The sequence below is a fragment of the Venturia canescens genome, chromosome 10, assembly GCF_019457755.1.
Source record: "Venturia canescens isolate UGA chromosome 10, ASM1945775v1, whole genome shotgun sequence".
NCBI lineage: Eukaryota > Metazoa > Arthropoda > Insecta > Hymenoptera > Ichneumonidae > Venturia > Venturia canescens.
Window position 1 is genome coordinate 18701838 of NC_057430.1, and position 17353 is coordinate 18719190.

The 17353-nt window shown below is 42.2% G+C and overlaps 1 protein-coding gene across 3 annotated transcripts in view; it reads left to right on the forward strand.

Annotated features, from left to right (window-relative positions):
- The window catches only part of hig (hikaru genki), a 31107-nt gene that overhangs the window by 11067 nt on the left and 2687 nt on the right, over window positions 1-17353 (forward strand). For 2 of the 3 annotated variants that reach the window (XM_043431086.1, XM_043431085.1), the window contains exons 4-9: window positions 6669-6842; window positions 7515-7649; window positions 8101-8244; window positions 9387-9596; window positions 12120-12320; window positions 12560-16511. In XM_043431086.1, the coding sequence (XP_043287021.1) occupies window positions 6669-6842; window positions 7515-7649; window positions 8101-8244; window positions 9387-9596; window positions 12120-12320; window positions 12560-12765 (1070 nt within the window). In that variant the 3' untranslated portion in view covers window positions 12766-16511. Of the gene's footprint in view, window positions 1-6668; window positions 6843-7514; window positions 7650-8100; window positions 8245-9386; window positions 9597-12119; window positions 12321-12559; window positions 16512-17353 lie in introns of those variants that run through there. The other variant, XM_043431087.1, reaches the window with a different exon arrangement.

Below are 17353 nucleotides of genomic sequence, written 5' to 3' on the forward strand. Positions count from 1 at the left end.
GGTTACTCGGCCGAGCTATTCTTCGATTTACTCGTTCGCAGTCCCGATCCACGCACTCTTTCTCGCATTCGCGTACTCTCTCACACGTATTCCCGACCTTTTCCCACGACTTTTCACGAACGATTATTACAGATTTCTCGAGTTGTTTTCGGCAAACGATTGACCTCTTAGAAAAATCCTCTTAGAGGGAAGAAGAAAATATTCCGATTCACGATTCGACTTTCGATCGAAGATCCTGAAACTCAAAAAAGGTCTGTCGCCCCTCTAGACGGGACTCCCCTGAAATATCTCGGTGCCGGCGCCTCTTCGAAACATTCGAGATTTGAATTTCCAGATTCTTCGAGAATATTCCGCGATTAGTGTGTGTTGCGGTGTTTCGGTTGATATACGTACGAGCCCTGCTCGAAGTACGCCGACGTTTCGAATATTCCCCTCCTCCTCGAAATCTTTCCTTCGTTCTATTTTGTTCGAGAAACAGCCAAATGTACGAGCCCCGCTCGAAATACATTTGTAACGACGATTGACCTGCTTCCCTCGGATCCCAATTCCAATCTCTCGAGAATTATTTTCATGAAATTATACAAAATAAAAATTGCGTGATGAATTATAGGGGAACATGGGGCAAATTGAACACACGGGGCAAAACGAACACCGTGTTCGTTTTGCCCCGTGATCGCGAAATCCGGGGCAAAACGAACACGACTCGAAGCGAAAAGTTTAATATTAAAATTTCCTGTTTTTTTTTTCTTTTCGAAACCACAATGGGCACAGGGCAGAGGCAAAATTTTCTGAACTACGAAAAATTCTTTAATTCTTGAATTCCCTTATTTTTAAAATGAAATGATGAACAATGTAAGAAACAAAGAAAATTGAATTCATTGGAATTGTTTTCTACAGAAATCGCAATGATACAATTCATCCGTCTCCGGATGAAATATAATCCACGGTGAAAAAAATTGAATTCATCCCAACGTCTTTATTGCGAAAAAACTAATTTTTTGATTTTTCATGCCTCCCAGAAGCTGAGTTCGTTTTGCCCCACATTTTTTTTTTACGAGATTCGAGAAAGAGGTAACGGGAAAACTGATTTAGAACATAAACATAGTTGAATCATGATTTATATATTGGTGCAGTGAATTTGGAATTAATTTTTTTCATGTTAGGTATAAGAAATTGGTGAAAAAATCCGCGACTTTAACCCATTTATTCGTCTCGGACATGAAATAAATGGGCCCGAGGAGGTCCCATTTCTTTTCTCACATAGCAGAGCTCGTCTTACGCGCGGACGCCGTCGCTTCCAACGCGTTGATTGTGAAAAATGCAATTTTCGGATTTTTTATGCCTCTCTGAGGCTGAGCTCGTTTTGCCCCACAAATCGTTTTTCACGAAATCCGACCTACGGGGAACGGGAATCTGTTTCAAAACCTAAAGATAATTGAAATATCGTTTATACCCTGGCGCAGTGAACTCCAAGTTAATGTTTCACATGTCACCAAAAAATGGGTTTAGAAGCGATCTGCGACTTAACCCCATTTTTTCCTCTCGTGCATCCAATAAATGGGCTCGAGGGGGTCCTATTTCTTTTCTCGTATGCCAGAGCTTGCATTACATCCGGGAGCAGTCATTTCCAACGGCTGTATTGCGAGAAATATATTTTTATAATTTTTTTTGCTTCGCAGAGGCCGAGTTCGTTTTGCCCCGAAATTTTTTCTTTTCGAAATTTGAAAAATTAGCGATGGTAGTCAGTTTTGGGACTCAAATACAAGTGAAAGACCGTGTGCTCATTAATGAATTTGTCTTAGTTTCTTAAAAGTTCAATTTGCCCCATGTTCCCCTATAATGTTTCTTTTTTTAATTTTTGTTCTAAAATCCCTGCGTAACTGATGCGTGACCGCGAAGTATATCGAGCAAAATAGACGAGCAAGCGTCTTTTTGCATTATTCATGTTTATCCTCGTTTGTGACGAAAATAAAATCGTCACAATACCGATATTATAAAATATATTCTATTCGCGCGGTACTCATCGAAAAGGCTGCACCAGCGATAACAAAAGCCCATCAGAATTTCATAATCGCTCTCTCGTCGCATCCGGCGCATAGTAATTTATATTTTTCATAATTATTCGACATGTTCGACGATTGAACAATTTTCTATAAAATTGAGATAAGCTCTGCGAAATCCTGCGCACAGCTAACATTCGCATTTATTTAGAGCTCACTCTGTACGCGTCTTGCACACGTCTTTCGCGCTTTCGTTCAACCTCCCGCTCCAGTTTCCAATCCCATCTCATCCCCCCGGCTTCGCAGCCCGGTTCATGTTTGCCTGCTGCCAGCTCGCGAAACTACTCTCCTGTATAGTGGCATTTTCACATGTCAATCTCACCCTCCTTTCTCGTCTTCACCGTGCGCCCCCTCCCCCCCCCCCCCCCCCCTTGTCATCCCCGCCGCCGCTGGCGCCGCGTACCTTCGCTCTGTCGCGACATTTACATTTTACGAGCTTGAAATAATGAGAACGCGAGGGAAAGCAGAGTCGAGAACACGTTAATATGCGAAGGTGGTAACATTACCAATGCATAGAAGCAAATTGAGCATTGTACATATATAGAGAGAGGACACGTACGTATGCGGAATATCAGGTCGAGAGAGAGAGAGAGAGTAAACGGATAACTCGTCTCTCGACGACGAAGTGTTAATATCGCAAAGCGCTTTAGCCAGGATCCCGTTCTCTCATTGGACGCGTTTGCATCCCGCCCTTATTTCTTACTCCGGATACATCATCGTACAGGTTAAAACGAATACGGTCTATCGAAGGGGTTGAAACATTATCAGCATCAAAAAGTCTTGTACGCGAAATAGGTACCTCACGCGTTGCAGCTTATTATCGTTGAGCGACCGGATAACGGAATAAAAACAGTTTAATTGTTCAACAGTATGCGTATATCAACTGTTGATCTCGCGGAAAAAAAAAAGTATAAACGAAACGAACGAAACAACGAATCTTCCTCCACCCTTTTTTTTCGTTTATCGTAGCATATTCGAATGAAAATGTTTACCGTAGCATATTCGAGATGCTATTGAAAATGGAAAAGAAAAAAAAAATAATTTAAATAGTTTAACGAGCGTACGCAGCGGCTCTTGACGCGGGGAGCGCTAAAAAATAAAACAATTTGTCCGCAATTACGCGAAGAATTCGGTACGAGGCTATCTATATACGAGATCAAATTCGTGGATGTCATATATTTCCGTATACATACTCTCGTTAGAAGATACGGTGAAAGTGCGCTCATGAAATTCACTCGAAATAACTGTTTATTTACTCATGAACTAGCGCACTCGTGGCCGACTCTTCCTTTCTCGCGCACACACTCGCCGCGATCCCCGCGAAGCGCGCGGTGCTAGCGTACTCGGAATATCATTTCGGTGCTGGGAATCGAGGATCGTTTTACTCGCTATAGTGTTTTAGTATCGTGCTATACAGGGGCTTCCCATCACATTTTCACCCTCTGCCATGCGTCCTGCTTGCTTTTAGCACTATTTAACACTATTGCCCGCTCGTATACGGATGCCGCTGACTCGGAGGGTGCAAGGCAGCAAGGCCATACTCTCTCTCGCTTTAGCTGTATGCTACTTTACCCAGCAGTGATATCGAGAGGATCGTATATATGTGCGCGTGTGTACAGTTGCACCGAGCTCTCATGCATTCTCTGTTATACCGTTATGCCACGGCGGGAAGGAGTTGCATGGCAGAGAGAGGGTTTCGTATAATTACAGCCGAGTAGAAACAATTAATCACCGGCGCGAACTCTGACCCGGTCGCGGCGTTTTGGTGAGCCTCTTCCCGGCTCAACCCTCGTCTACCGAGTCTCTTTTAAAACATATATACCCTCTTATTCCCGCAACGCACGTTTCGAACTATAATATGACCGATGCGTATGGAAGTAGTATTACCCGCGCCGGATAAAACTCAATTCCAACGATACGTTCCGATACTGCTGCGATTGACGCAAATTTGTGAAAGATTATTATTAATCTTCGAGCGAAGCTGTTGTCCGAAACTCCTCTTCCCCTACAGATTTGCCTATACTCGAAGTTGGGCGGTCCGGGGACGATCTGTCGGTCGCGCGGAGAGGTCAAGTTGAGCCAAGATAATGGCTCTCGCTGCGGTAGCGCCGCGGCGGGCAGAGTCCATGACCAAAGTATACCCGCCGATTACCGATCGTATATGCTGCATGGGACTGACCTCGGAGTGTGACCTCTTCGCTTCTCTCTCTCATGCACTGTGCCCCTAAATATATGTCCAACGAGTTTGTCCACGACAGAATCAGTGTGTTGAAAAAATATCGTCAAGTCGGATCGAATCCTCAAGTGAACATCCTCTCCGACAGAAATTCAATCCTTTCCTTGTCTCTGCTTTCCACCCTTCCGACCCCTTTAATCTTCCCTTTTCTCGTCCGCTCTCTATATACATGAAAATTCTCGGAATTCTCGTAACACATTCTTCGGAGGTCGCGAACGAGGTCGTTAATTTACCGGAACACTCCCCTTTCCAGCCGTGCACCCTGCTTTCGGAGTACCGCACCCGTAACGTGTTTTTCACCTTACGGCTAACTTATATACTTCTCTTGCGGATAAACAAGATTCCTCTCTCTCTCTCTCTCTCTCTCTTGACGTATAAACGTATAAGCACCTATAATCGCAAACTAATCGAATCGATCGATCGCATCGTCGCCGTCATACATACCTTTGAACTTGATCATATAACTACTGTTGGCGTTTAGTCATTGTTATCGGTATTTATACCAACAATTTCAAGTAGCAAGAAAAGTGACGTATACAGCAAAATTTTCTTTCTTGTGAAGTAAAACTTCTATAGGCGCGCTGGGCTTGGGGGGTAAACTGGTGAAAATCTTTTTACGGAAGTGCGTAACGGAAGTGCTACGAAATGCACATGCTCATTGCCATGGGCTCGTGTGATTGGGCGAGGCGAACGATAATTGAGAAAGAGATGAATGTTGGTAGAGATAGAAATACCTAATACACAGTGTAGGCCTATCGTCCCCACCCTTTCATTTAGTCTTGAGCCCTGACTTGAAAGTATTGCAGGAGAACGAGAGACAAAGAGTGATGCGCAAGCACATTTTCTTTCTCTTTTTCTGTCATTTACGCAGTGTTAGTGCGTTAGCCTGCTTTACACGAACGTTGATAGAAGCCCTATAGGAGCGAGTGATAGAAATTTCACGCGTATATTTTCTTTCTCTCTTTTTCTCACTGCCAGTTCATGAAATATATACATCTCGGTAAAGCGTATTTGAGTTTTGAGTTCAATAGCTTTAAACGAGAGATATGAAAACCAAGCACAAAACAACAAAAATAAGTGATTTTATAATAGTACATTACGATACGTTTGAATTGAGCTGTCTATTATTGCACGGCGTGAAGTTAGCGCCCTAGCGTATAACGAGGGTGCTAAACGCCGTGCTATGATAGAGCAGCTTAATTCACGAGTATCGTATATTATTGTATAGCCCGTATGGCATAAATAAACCCAAACAAAAATAAACCCAAGCAAAAATAAACCCCAACAAAAATAAACCTAAACAAAAATAAACCCCAACAAAAATAAACCCCAACAAAAATAAACCCAAAGAAAAATAAACCCCAACAAAAATAAACCCAAAGAAAAATAAACCCCAACAAAAATAAACCCAAACAAAACAAACCCCAACAAAAATAAACCCAAACAAAAATAAACCCCAACAAAAATAAACCCCAACAAAAATAAACCCGAACAAAAATAAAGCCAAACAAAAATAAACCCAAACAAAAATAAACCCTAACAAAAATAAACCCAAACAAAAATAAACTTTCAACTTGATTGTTTTATAATTGATTTTTTAAGCATCTCAAAATAAAATAGCACTGTTCTTTTGTAAAAAAGTCTGAACTTTACGAAAAAATTTTCTAAAATATTTTAAAAATGGTACATTAGGAGAAAAAGCAATTTTAAAGTTATAATTGCTTTTTCAGGATTTATATGACCCCTGAGAATATTTAAAATATTTTTATCAAAAAGTTGAAGTATTTTCACATAAAAATGACTACGTTTAGTGTTCCGAAAAATAATTCAGGGGTTCGATATTTTTAACACGAGAAAGTTAACAATTGCAAATTGTCAAATCTCTATAACTTAGAAGAAGCTAGACAAAAAAAATTGAAAAAAATCATGAAGGCTCACAGTGACACGTACTTTTGAAAAGCAATGACCATTATGCATAATGCAGACCCCCCCCCCCCCCCCCCCCCCCAACACAAATTAATTCCGTAATTGGTAGAATGACCTATACATCTGTACGTTGCGAAAAAAGTTTTACTTCAGTTGTATGGTCTAAAGCACACTCACTTTTTTTACTCATACAAGTGTTTAGCTCATTTGTCTCATGTACAACAGCAGGTACATAGATCTCATATTTGCTTTTTTCTCCGTCAAAATTTCAATAATTATATATTATATTGTTGTCAGAATTTTTATTTCAAATAAGCAGAATACTGCCGCATCGTGTATATTTTATACCTTTTTATATTATTTTCAAATATATTGAAAAGTTGATTGTTTACGTATCAACATTTGAAATCGAATGAATCTTGAATAGATGACTAATGAAATTTTAGGAAATGTGCCACCAACGATCATGTTCGGTCTGCCGCGTGGTTCTGCTGCGATCGAACCTTCCGGTGCACTAGCCGTATTTCCTGGCAGTATCCTTCATCTCGAGTGCCTATTTGCACGACGTCTTGGCAATCCTGAATGGACATGGACATCAACCTTCAGACAATATCTCACAGGTTAGTCATACGCGCTAAAAGGTATTCCATCAACTATCGCCGCGGTACTATAAGGCGAAAGCGGTATATGCGCGTGTTAAAAAAAAAAAAAAAAATGAACAAACGATAAATGAACCAGAATAGACTATGATAGGGTGGTGCGCACGAGTACGCGTATACCTACGTGTCCGTGTGTATATACGGATGTGAGAGAGAGAGAGCGAGCGTGATTTATTGAATCGAATTTTAGACATGCATCAAGTTACAACTGGGGTCTCGGAGGCCTCGCACCCGCAATCAGCCTCTGTTCATCACAATGAAACATTGACATTGGTTTCCACACGAAATTGACATTGGTTTCCAGCACCCCGCGCGCGCTAACTCCCCCCATACGACTCATATACCGCGTCATTCCTATATACTTAACGTTTGTATTAAAAATGTATCTCGTTGGTACCCTCGGGACTGTACCGAGAGTCTCTTGACGATATTTCTTTGAAATTTTTGAAATCCCACCAGAATATTGTAAATACTTCCAGGACAAGTTCAATATTCGACGCACGCTTGAATCGAAGAATTATTAGACCAAAAACATAAACGCGCGTGATTTTGTTTTAGGCTAATTATTCAATGGCGGGTAATATCGAATTATATAGTCACTGAATATGCATGAATAATTTTGTTTGTTTAAAGGTTGGGCGATCGCAGCTACGGAGAGAGATTGGAAGTACAGGCTCTCGATATACTATGCCAAGATACAGGATTCCGGGATATATACGTGTTCGACACCTCGCGGTCTCGCGAATTCGATTCGGGTTCACGTTGTAGGTGAGTAACAAGTGAATAACAATCGAGCAAAGTGACTACGCGGTCCAACGCGGTGAACTCGATCAAAAATAACTTACACGTTTCAAACGTTTATAAAAAAAACTTTTAAATGTCATCGCATTTCATAAGCGAAAAAGGAGGCGGGGGGTGCTGGGAATCGTGAGATAATTAAGTACAAAAATTTCGCAATTTTTGTTAAATAACTCTGAGTGAGTTGCAAAGGATCGAAGGTGAGACGATCAATGTCCGAATCGCTGAATAATTTTCTTCATTTACACTCGCATTGCTATAACATCGCATCGATGATCAAGACGATCGTCATCGCGACACCTACATTTTGAGGTGTGCGCGCGAGCGCGCGCGTGTGTGTGCGAGTTACTTTTTGAGGTGTGGAAAATATTAAAATTTATAAATTTTTTCGATATTCTATACTTAAAGTAATGTTATACAGACGTTCATTGTCCAACGATTCGCCCGGGGGTAGCTCCTTTGATTGCGAGAATCGAAGGAACCCGAATGGGTCAAAACGCCGATTTCGAGTGCTCAGCCGGGTACAGACTCGAGGGATTACGCTCGATTACCTGCCAGTACAACGGTGAGTGGGTCAACCGAAAATTGTACATTTTTTTTATAAAACATGGAAAGGCATTGAAGAGCCTTCCATGTATTATGTAGCGTTTGCCACGGCGCCGGGAGGAATAATATCATGTGAGTTCTATGGATACGCGCCTTTCATATAGTATATAATTTTAATCAGCGCGTACTGCTTTCCAAACGCTTTACCGTACGGAAATGAAATTGCATGGCCAATCGAAAAAACAAAAGATATCAAACATTTTCTTTATGCCTGGATTTCAGAGATACGAAAAAAAGAATTAGGAAAAAGATTTTCTCGGAGGAGATTGTTTCCTTCCGTTTCATTATCCCCCTCTTTTTCACCCGCCACGACGACTGTTATATCACTCGCGAGTAAATTCTTTTGCTCCGTTTAATCACGGCTTTAAGCCGAGCATTCAATTACAAGCTGTCTTTCCTCTCTTCCTATATATGTATACACACGTGCTTATTTCTTCATTTTGTTCGCAAGATCCGTTTTCACGCAAGGAAATGGATCCTATATATTCGCTTTGCTATATATACGAGTCCAAGTGTGCCAAGCGGATATAGAATTGCTTATACACTACAAAGAGATAAGAGAAAATCGAGAGATCAGAACAGAAATCGGTCGAGGGAGGAGAGGAATGAACCGGGAAACTTGATGGGATTTCTGAAAATTATTTTTGTTATCTTAAATCATTAACGCGTCTCGCGCAATGCTCATGATCGTGAATGTTATTTTTTCCCTGACGCCCCCCCCCCCCCCACCCCCCTCGCTCCCCCTCTTTCCAATCGGGTGAAAATAAAATCATGAGATTATAAGGGAGCAAGAGGAGCCATGAAGCGCACAATAATAGGACGAGAGCAATATTTGTTTTTTCTTTCGTAGATATAGGTACTGGAGGGATGGGTGAAATACCCGGCGTTCATGAAAAAAACGAAAAATCTTTCGCTCGTCCAAAATTATGACGATATATTATTCACGATAAAATATATATATCATTGTTGGCTACACATTCCAATAAGTTAAAACCAAAGATACGTCATACGTCAGATCGTATATCACCAAATACTCATTTTTCCACTTATTTGAGCTTCCTATAATTCCTTTTCCATTACATCCGCGGTTGAATGTTGCAGGAAAATGGTCGGGGGAAGTGCCGCGTTGCGAACCCATATTGTGTCCTCCGTTGGAGCCGGCAAACGCCAAATTACAATTTCTCGAGCACAACAATACGGTTGGGGGACAAGCGGTGTTTGCGTGTTTATGGGGAAACGTTCTCACAGGAGCACGGACTATTCGATGCAAAGGCGATGGAACGTGGAACGGTTCGATGCCTACGTGCAAGGGTGAGTTGATCGGCGCGTATCCGCAATTATTTTTATTCCAAAAAGCACGACTAATAAGAATATAGTTCTGCTATATAGTTCTACCATCTACATTCTGCGAGCTCTCACCGATATCCCGGCCTTTGAAAAACTGCGACGAAATAAAAGTTTGTGTATTTAACTTTTACATAGTACCAGAGTACCATACTTATGACCACTTGCTCACTTTTCCACAAACGAGAACAACGCGTGTCATTACAAATGAGCAATTTTATCGAGGAAACATTTCATTGCCAGACATTTATTAATAAGCCCCGAGACGTTACCCGATAAATGTTTACCCCTCAAGAATAATTATAATTTCATGGGTTTACTCTCTCTCTCTCTCTCTCTCTCTCTCTCTCTCTCTCTCTCTCTCTCTGAATAATGTTGCTGTTTAAAAAGAGATTCTTGAGTATACCAAACGGATGGAGATAGAAGTTGTGGAATGAAGTTGGTTCTCGTTCTCGAGGGAAAAATCGCGGTAAAATGAGTTTTCCTCCCGGTGTCGGATCAAATCAAAATCGTGACCGTGATACGGAGAATAGAAAAAGACGACCCTAGCGGCGGATAAGTCGAACAATAACAAAGCTGCTGCTGCTGCTGCTGCTGCTGCTGCGAGGTAATAATTACGATCAGTGGTGGGAAAACTATCGTGGTTGACCAAAATGAGATTGTATCTCAAGAGCTTTGCGGCGTTGCCGACTCGAACAAATTTCACGCCAAACAGTTACACTCTTGATTCTTCGAGCTCTTTCCCCTTATCGGAGCAGGAATTACGAAGAATCGACGAAGAATAACGGATTTACCGCCCTAGCATCGATTTTCGATTTTTCGAGCTTCTTGAATACCATTGGAAATTGGTTCGTTATACAATATCGCCCAACTTTTCCACGATCCGTAAGGGTTCTTACAAGGTCGAGGCAGAGCAGGAGCTTTCCACTTTGTACTACACCGCAAGAAAACCCGCTCCGTCGTCGCACCTCCAAACATTCCATCCCTCTTGAGGCAATGCAATTGCAGTATACTTGAAAATTTTCGGACATTTCTTGACTCCTACGAATCTCACGATAACGGCCCATTCACAGGAACTCGAAATATCCAGCCGCGCACGAGTCAAGAGAAACTCTCTTGACGTATCCTACAAAAGCTGTTTCTAACACCACCTTAAAAATCCCTGTGGCTCACGCGACCGCGCGAGTTCGTTCTATTTCAGAAAACTACGGCTCTTCCCAGCTATTTCCACTTGGTAATACAATAATGCATGGATCATACGACTTGAACGTATCGTCGCGAGTGAAGAATTTCTTATATGATGATATCAACAAATGTTGATATACTCGAAATGATAATGAGGAATTATTCAATATATCGATAAAACGAAAATCACATGCACACCGAGCAACAGGAACGAATAAAGAGGAATATGGCGAAAGGAAAAACGCAGAGTTGACGCGATAGAGGGTGGGGCGCGCGTATAAAAACTCGATACGGTTTATACAGGCAAATAATAGGCAGGAAACTTGTTTGGGTTTATTCTCGAAGCGCGCCGTGTATGACGATGACATTAGATATTGCGCGGGAGCTATTATAGTCGATAGGTGCATGGCCACTCGAAGATTAAAAGCCTCGATCGCATAATGCGGGGGCATGAGACGATTCGTCGTTAATGATTTGGTGAAAAATATTCTTCAAAGGTGGAATACAAGCGCTTGCAAGTTATTATAAAAACATTCGAGCGAAGGCGTTATCATGATAGCGAAACGTGAATAATGCAAAAGTTCCAAATTGGGATTGTACATATATAACTGTGCGACAACACTCGAGAATCCCTGCGCGAGATTGAGAACGCGATAATGGGGAAGAAAAAGGACAGAAATATTTGCAATTACAAATGTATATGTGTGCGAGTCGCTCAATTCGGGGCTGCGGTTACGAGGAAAATAAAAACTCGAAGAGTGGCGCCCCTGTATGGGCCGTGAGGAGTACCTCCGTGAGCGAGGGAAAATAAGTCTGAGAGCTGACGGGCTCTTTATATATCATCTTTTTTGCTTGTCGAATGCCTTCGAACGCGCGGATAGTTTGCGAGAAACGAGTATAGGGAAAAAAATTCGGTATTTTCAACCGAGAACCAAGCGCGGGCGCGGGAATGCCACCTGCTCCGAACGTGCCCCCGCGCGTGGCCCCTCCGGTCCCGCACCGCGCGCTAACCCGAATCAGCGGAGAAGAATCGTGATGGAGGGGGGAAAAAAAAAAAAAAAAACACAAATATAGAGGCTACTTCTTCGAGCTCCGGCTCGAATCTTTTTGTCAAACTTTCATTCCCGCAGGTGCAGATTCCTTTTTTCACGAATATATACACGACGCGTTATCAGCAACGTTTAATACATTCCGGTTAATTAATAATTAATTGGTACTCGTGTCTAGATATATTTTATTTTTTTATTTTTACCAGCAGCATTTCTTGTCGTAACTGCACCGTCTTTGCTCGATCTATCTTTACAGAAATAACCTGTCCCGTACCTGCGATACCGAAAAACGGTAAAATTGTGGAGAATGAAAGAATCGCAGGTAACAAGAGGAGAAACAAAGTCCACAAGGCTGGAACTCTGGTGAGATTCTCTTGTCAGCCGGGACATCAGCTGATTGGCGAGGCATCGATCATATGCACGGAAAATAGTACTTGGTCGCATCGGTCACCCTTGTGTGAGTATTTATCCGCGCAACACTCTCAATCCGCAACGCATGTGCTCTCCTTATTTTTCTCATCCCAAGTATCTATATCACCATCATCATGCACGTGTTCTATATTATTTATTCATCCTTTTTAATGCGGTATGCCCTTTCGAAATGTTTTATTTTATTTCAAAATTTCGTAATATCGTCTACGACGATCCGTCTGATATTTTCGATTTGCTTGATCTGTCGATAAACAAAATTAACAGGTGAGGTGCGATGTCCGTATCCGGGTGATCCGCCCCATGGTAAAATAGTGCCATTGAAATTTTGGTACAAGCCGGGGGATAATATTCAGGTGGAATGTTCTCCGGGATATGTGACCCCCCTAGAGCCAGTGAGAAAGCCGACCTGTCGAGAAAACGGAATCTGGAACGCGCCACCACCACCCTGTCGTTCTTACAGAGACGTTTGATGAGAGAAAAGGTAGCGAAGGAGGAGAAGCAAGGCGATAAGTCGCGATTCGACGCGACCAAAAGATTTTTTTAAAGGAAAACAAAACAACATCAACAACAACGAATAAAAACGAACAAGTGGGGTGAAAGGGAAAAAGAGAGACACCGAATCATGCGTCGACCAAACGAAAACGCGAAAAGGAACGCGAGTGTTGGAAAAGTTAGGAAACACGCGTTCGAAAACAAGATACATATAAAGATCGTGTCACCGGCACTAAAATCGTTGATAGTCGAGTGTTATCCAACTATATGAATAAAATGTTTTGACAAACAGAAGAGAAAGAAGAAAGCTCGTGGAAATACTCATCGATCGTGCGTGTACGAATCGTTACGCCAGGAACGCAGCGGGCGGTCGAAACAGCTAACAACAAGCTCGACGGCATGCACCGATAATCAAGCCGGTCCATCATGATCAATACGCGAATCCGTATCAACGACGAACGATCCCATGTTCCGCTGTATATAAAAGAAAGAGTTTACGAAAAAAAAAAAAAAAACGAAACTCTCCGTTATTTCGGATCGATCCAGAGGGGTACGAAGCTCCGATCATTTTCAACCGCACGCGTATGCTTATCTTGGAGGCTCGCGCAATAACGCGGACGGGGAGCATCTATGAAATTGAAATAAAATACGAGATGAAAAAACGAATATAGAAAAAATAGCTCGACACGCCGGTGCGCAGGGGCTGAGTACACCGGACGGGACTGTAATTACGTTTGTAGCGGTGCGAGAGGTACAAGTATAGCGAAACGACCGCAAACGATAACGCAGCGAGGAAAAAGCTCGTGTACCGGTAGTTACGAGAGAGAGAGAGAGAGAGAGAGAGAGAGAGAGAGAGAGAGAGAGAGAGCGGCTAAAAGAGGACCACTTTTTCCAAGTTGTCTCGTTTATTTTTCTCGTTGGCATCCCAACTTGACACGCAACCGGGTACACGCCTCTTTTATTTATTTCATTTACCCTTTTTTGGACTTTCCTGCTGTCTTTCACTCTCCCTCCATTCTGCTGGTTGTCTAACTTTTTGTGCCTCGCTCGATTTCGACGCGCGTTTCGGCTGAAGCGCTTGTGCGCGTTTGAGTAAACTGCCCGCGAATACTGCTCAAAAGCTTTGTTCGCGAAACACGTATTTTTTCTGTGTCTGGCGGAGCCATTAACGTGGTAAGGGAAACAAGAAAAAGAACCTAGTGGCACGAAAATAAATAAGAAGCATCGACGGGAGAGAGGGGATTCGACTCAAGGATCGAACTTACTTCATATCGAACGGAGGATAGTAGAGGGGCGTGTTGAGTTCGCGCGTAAACCAAATCGGAGAAACTAACGAAACGAGGGTGGCACACGTACAAAAAAAACCTTCAGCAGTCTCTTCTTTTTCATCGTCTACCTCGGTACTTCTCTATTTATTCCTATTTCTCGCGTTCTCGACATTGTCGAGTTTGTCTACCCTCCTCCCGCAAGCGCTCCTACTCCTTATTTTCTTAGTTGAGTCTTTATTATTTTTATTAAATATTTATTTATCTCTACCGCTATTCTCGCATTAATGTACTATACTATTTTTCCCTTGCCCCTTATTATTCACGAACCGAGAGACGCGGCTACTAACATATTTTACTCCCATGCAGAGTTTTCGCACTAACGCGCTTTGTCCGTTCTTGCTCCCCCTATGCTCTCATAACGTATACCTATATACATTTATAGGGACAATAATAGCGCGAGGATGAAAATGCTCGCTGCTCTTGCTGTGAGCGAGAGGTATTATAATTAAGCCTCCTCTGCTATATTATCCTTCGCCTTCCGTACCTTTCTTGCGCTTCCTACTTACAAACGCGCAGTTGATTATTATCGAACTACTGGTATACCGTGTACTATATATAGCAATTGAACCACGAGCCCGAGAACGTGCTCTTTTTTTCTCCACATTCTTTTTCCCGTCTCGCTGTCGCGAGGCTCGCCAGTTTCTATTTCTACTTCGACGGGCTACCCCCCCCCCCCCCCCCTCCTTCACCTTCTTACAACTTACTTCGTTCTTCCTCTGCATGATCATCCTGGCATGCGACGTATCACGGTTCATCGAATTTCTATGATTCGATCCCGCCTCTGTCCTGCTACGGGCACACCTTATCAAAATGAATAAATAATCCTCAGTAATGTTAAATGCTCGAGAACGATTAATTGCATATATTCGAGTATGAAAACCAGCGATGGGTGCGTCACGTTTCGGCGCGGTCGTTTAGGCACGAGACGTTTCATCAAAGACGTTACAGATCACAAATATTTTTTAAAAAAATTTTTTGAAAATTCCTCCGAATTCGGTAAATACTATTTTTCAATAATATAAAAAAATGAATTGGAAGAACTGAAGGTTTACGGAAAATTCTTTGGAACACTTTCGATGTGCGTGTGCAGAATTGTTGGGTGGATTTGGAGTACTTTCGATATGTGTGCGGAATCGTTGGGTAGGTTTTTTTCTTGTAAAAAGAATCATCGTAAAAAAATAAAAATTCGATTTATTCGATTTTTCTCGCGTCTAAACGTTCTTACGTGAAAACGTCGCCGAAACGGTCGCGCCGCAACGGCCGCGCCGAATCGTCCTGCTTCGTCCAGCGATATATCTATCTTGTAAAACGACAAAAGCCCTATTTTATTTAATACCGCAAAGTGCCGCTCGCCGTGCATACATGAAAATCTCTGCGCAGACTCGGAATGCTCGTGATTCGCGGGAAATGAAACGAGATTGAATATGAACGTTGGAAAGAGATCACATATAATACGAGAAGGAATGTCGTTAGCGCGCGTTGTATATGCCCGGTACGTTGCATCGGTATAGACCTCGGATTATCGCCGCAGATTCAACCGAGGAAGAAGAAGAATAAGCACCAAGGGGCGGGAGGTTCCGCGGTGTCTTCCGAAGCTTCTCCATAGCAAATACGATTTAGCCGGTTCAACTTGGTTGGTAAACACGTATACACCAACGTCGTGCCACTTCGTTGCGTCGAGTTTGTCACCGATATTTCTCTCTCTTTCTTGCTCCTCATCCCCCCGCCTCTACCCTATCTATTTCTCCATCTCGGCGTGTAACTTCATGTTCAAAACTCGTAGTTGTATAAATTGAAGTTTCGTCTGAACAAATGTATAGTTTATTCTACGTTTCGGAGTTAAATCGATGTAGAGTCGAGGGATTATAAGGGAACCAAGGTGGGGGAAAGAGAGAGAGAGAGAGAGAGAGAGAGCGAAACCAAGTTTAGAGATCACTTAAAGTTCGGATAATGTGAAACTTGACTAACCCGCACGAATCCTCCGACATAATTAATTCTAGGAGTGCACAACACACATGAATCGCGAAGATTCAAGAGAATATTAATACCGAGTATTAAATTTGTTTCATCAAAAATGAAAAGAAATTTGTTACGATCCATCCGGCGGTTTAACCTCTAATATGAATTCGAGAATTTTTTTTATTTGTTATACAGCGAAAATTTCAAACTCATCTTGGGGTCAATAAGTATTTTACACGCGGTTATTCTTTTCGTACTGCTCGTACATATACGCATACGCGCAAAAACACGCACACACACGCGCGCGCGCGCGTCAAGCATACACATTGTACGTAAACATATATTGAACGTATATATTAAGAATAAGAATAAAGATGAGCCGAAGGTGGTGGTACTCTGTTATAATAAAAGTACTGTTTATTCTTCAAAGAAAAAAACGGGAGCATTATTTTTATTGATTTACTCCTTAACGAGCTTCTCCAAAATTCCAGATATTACGATTGTTCGCGTCATTGCGTTTTAATTCTATTATTAGTATTATTAATGATGTGAAAATAAGGAATGAAAATTTGAAAATTCGTATCGCTCCAAAATGTATGCTTCCAAAATGAACTCGCAACGTTCGTCACATAGTCTATACTATATATATGGTTAAATCATGTACGCGAATGGATTATTGAATAATTCATTGAATAATGCCGTAAATGCATATGCCACGATCTCAATGACCTATATCGTATTGCAGAATGATAGAAGAAAGGAGTGCGAAGAAAAAGAAAAAATAGAAGGGATAAAGTGGAGAGACAAAGCTCGCGACGAGATAACGGAGAAAAGCGCGAGGGGCGGTAGCGGCTGCTCCCGAAGATGATCGACGAGAACGAATATCCTTTTTCTAGATGAACAAAGACTACCACAAATATCTCTGGCTCCATCGTCGCTCATCCTATTTCTCGATGCCCCCGTCGTGGACTCCATAGCGAGCCCACGGTTTTTCACCCCGACCGATACTTTTTTCCTTTCTCCTTCCTCACCCCTGACCCGCCATCGGTTTCCTTGTACGAACGAGTGCACATCGCTACCGTAATGCTGAACCAGCGACATTCAACCTTCGTTTTCCACGCTCGGATTCCCACTTATTTGCGAGACGCCAAAGTCGAATGAAACGGGCGAAATGATAAAGCCCCGGCCCTGTCTTCATGATTATGGGACCCACTATAATAGAGCGCGGGTACGAAAAAAAAAGTGGAAGCAAAACTTGCTCTCAACAGCCGTTTCCAAG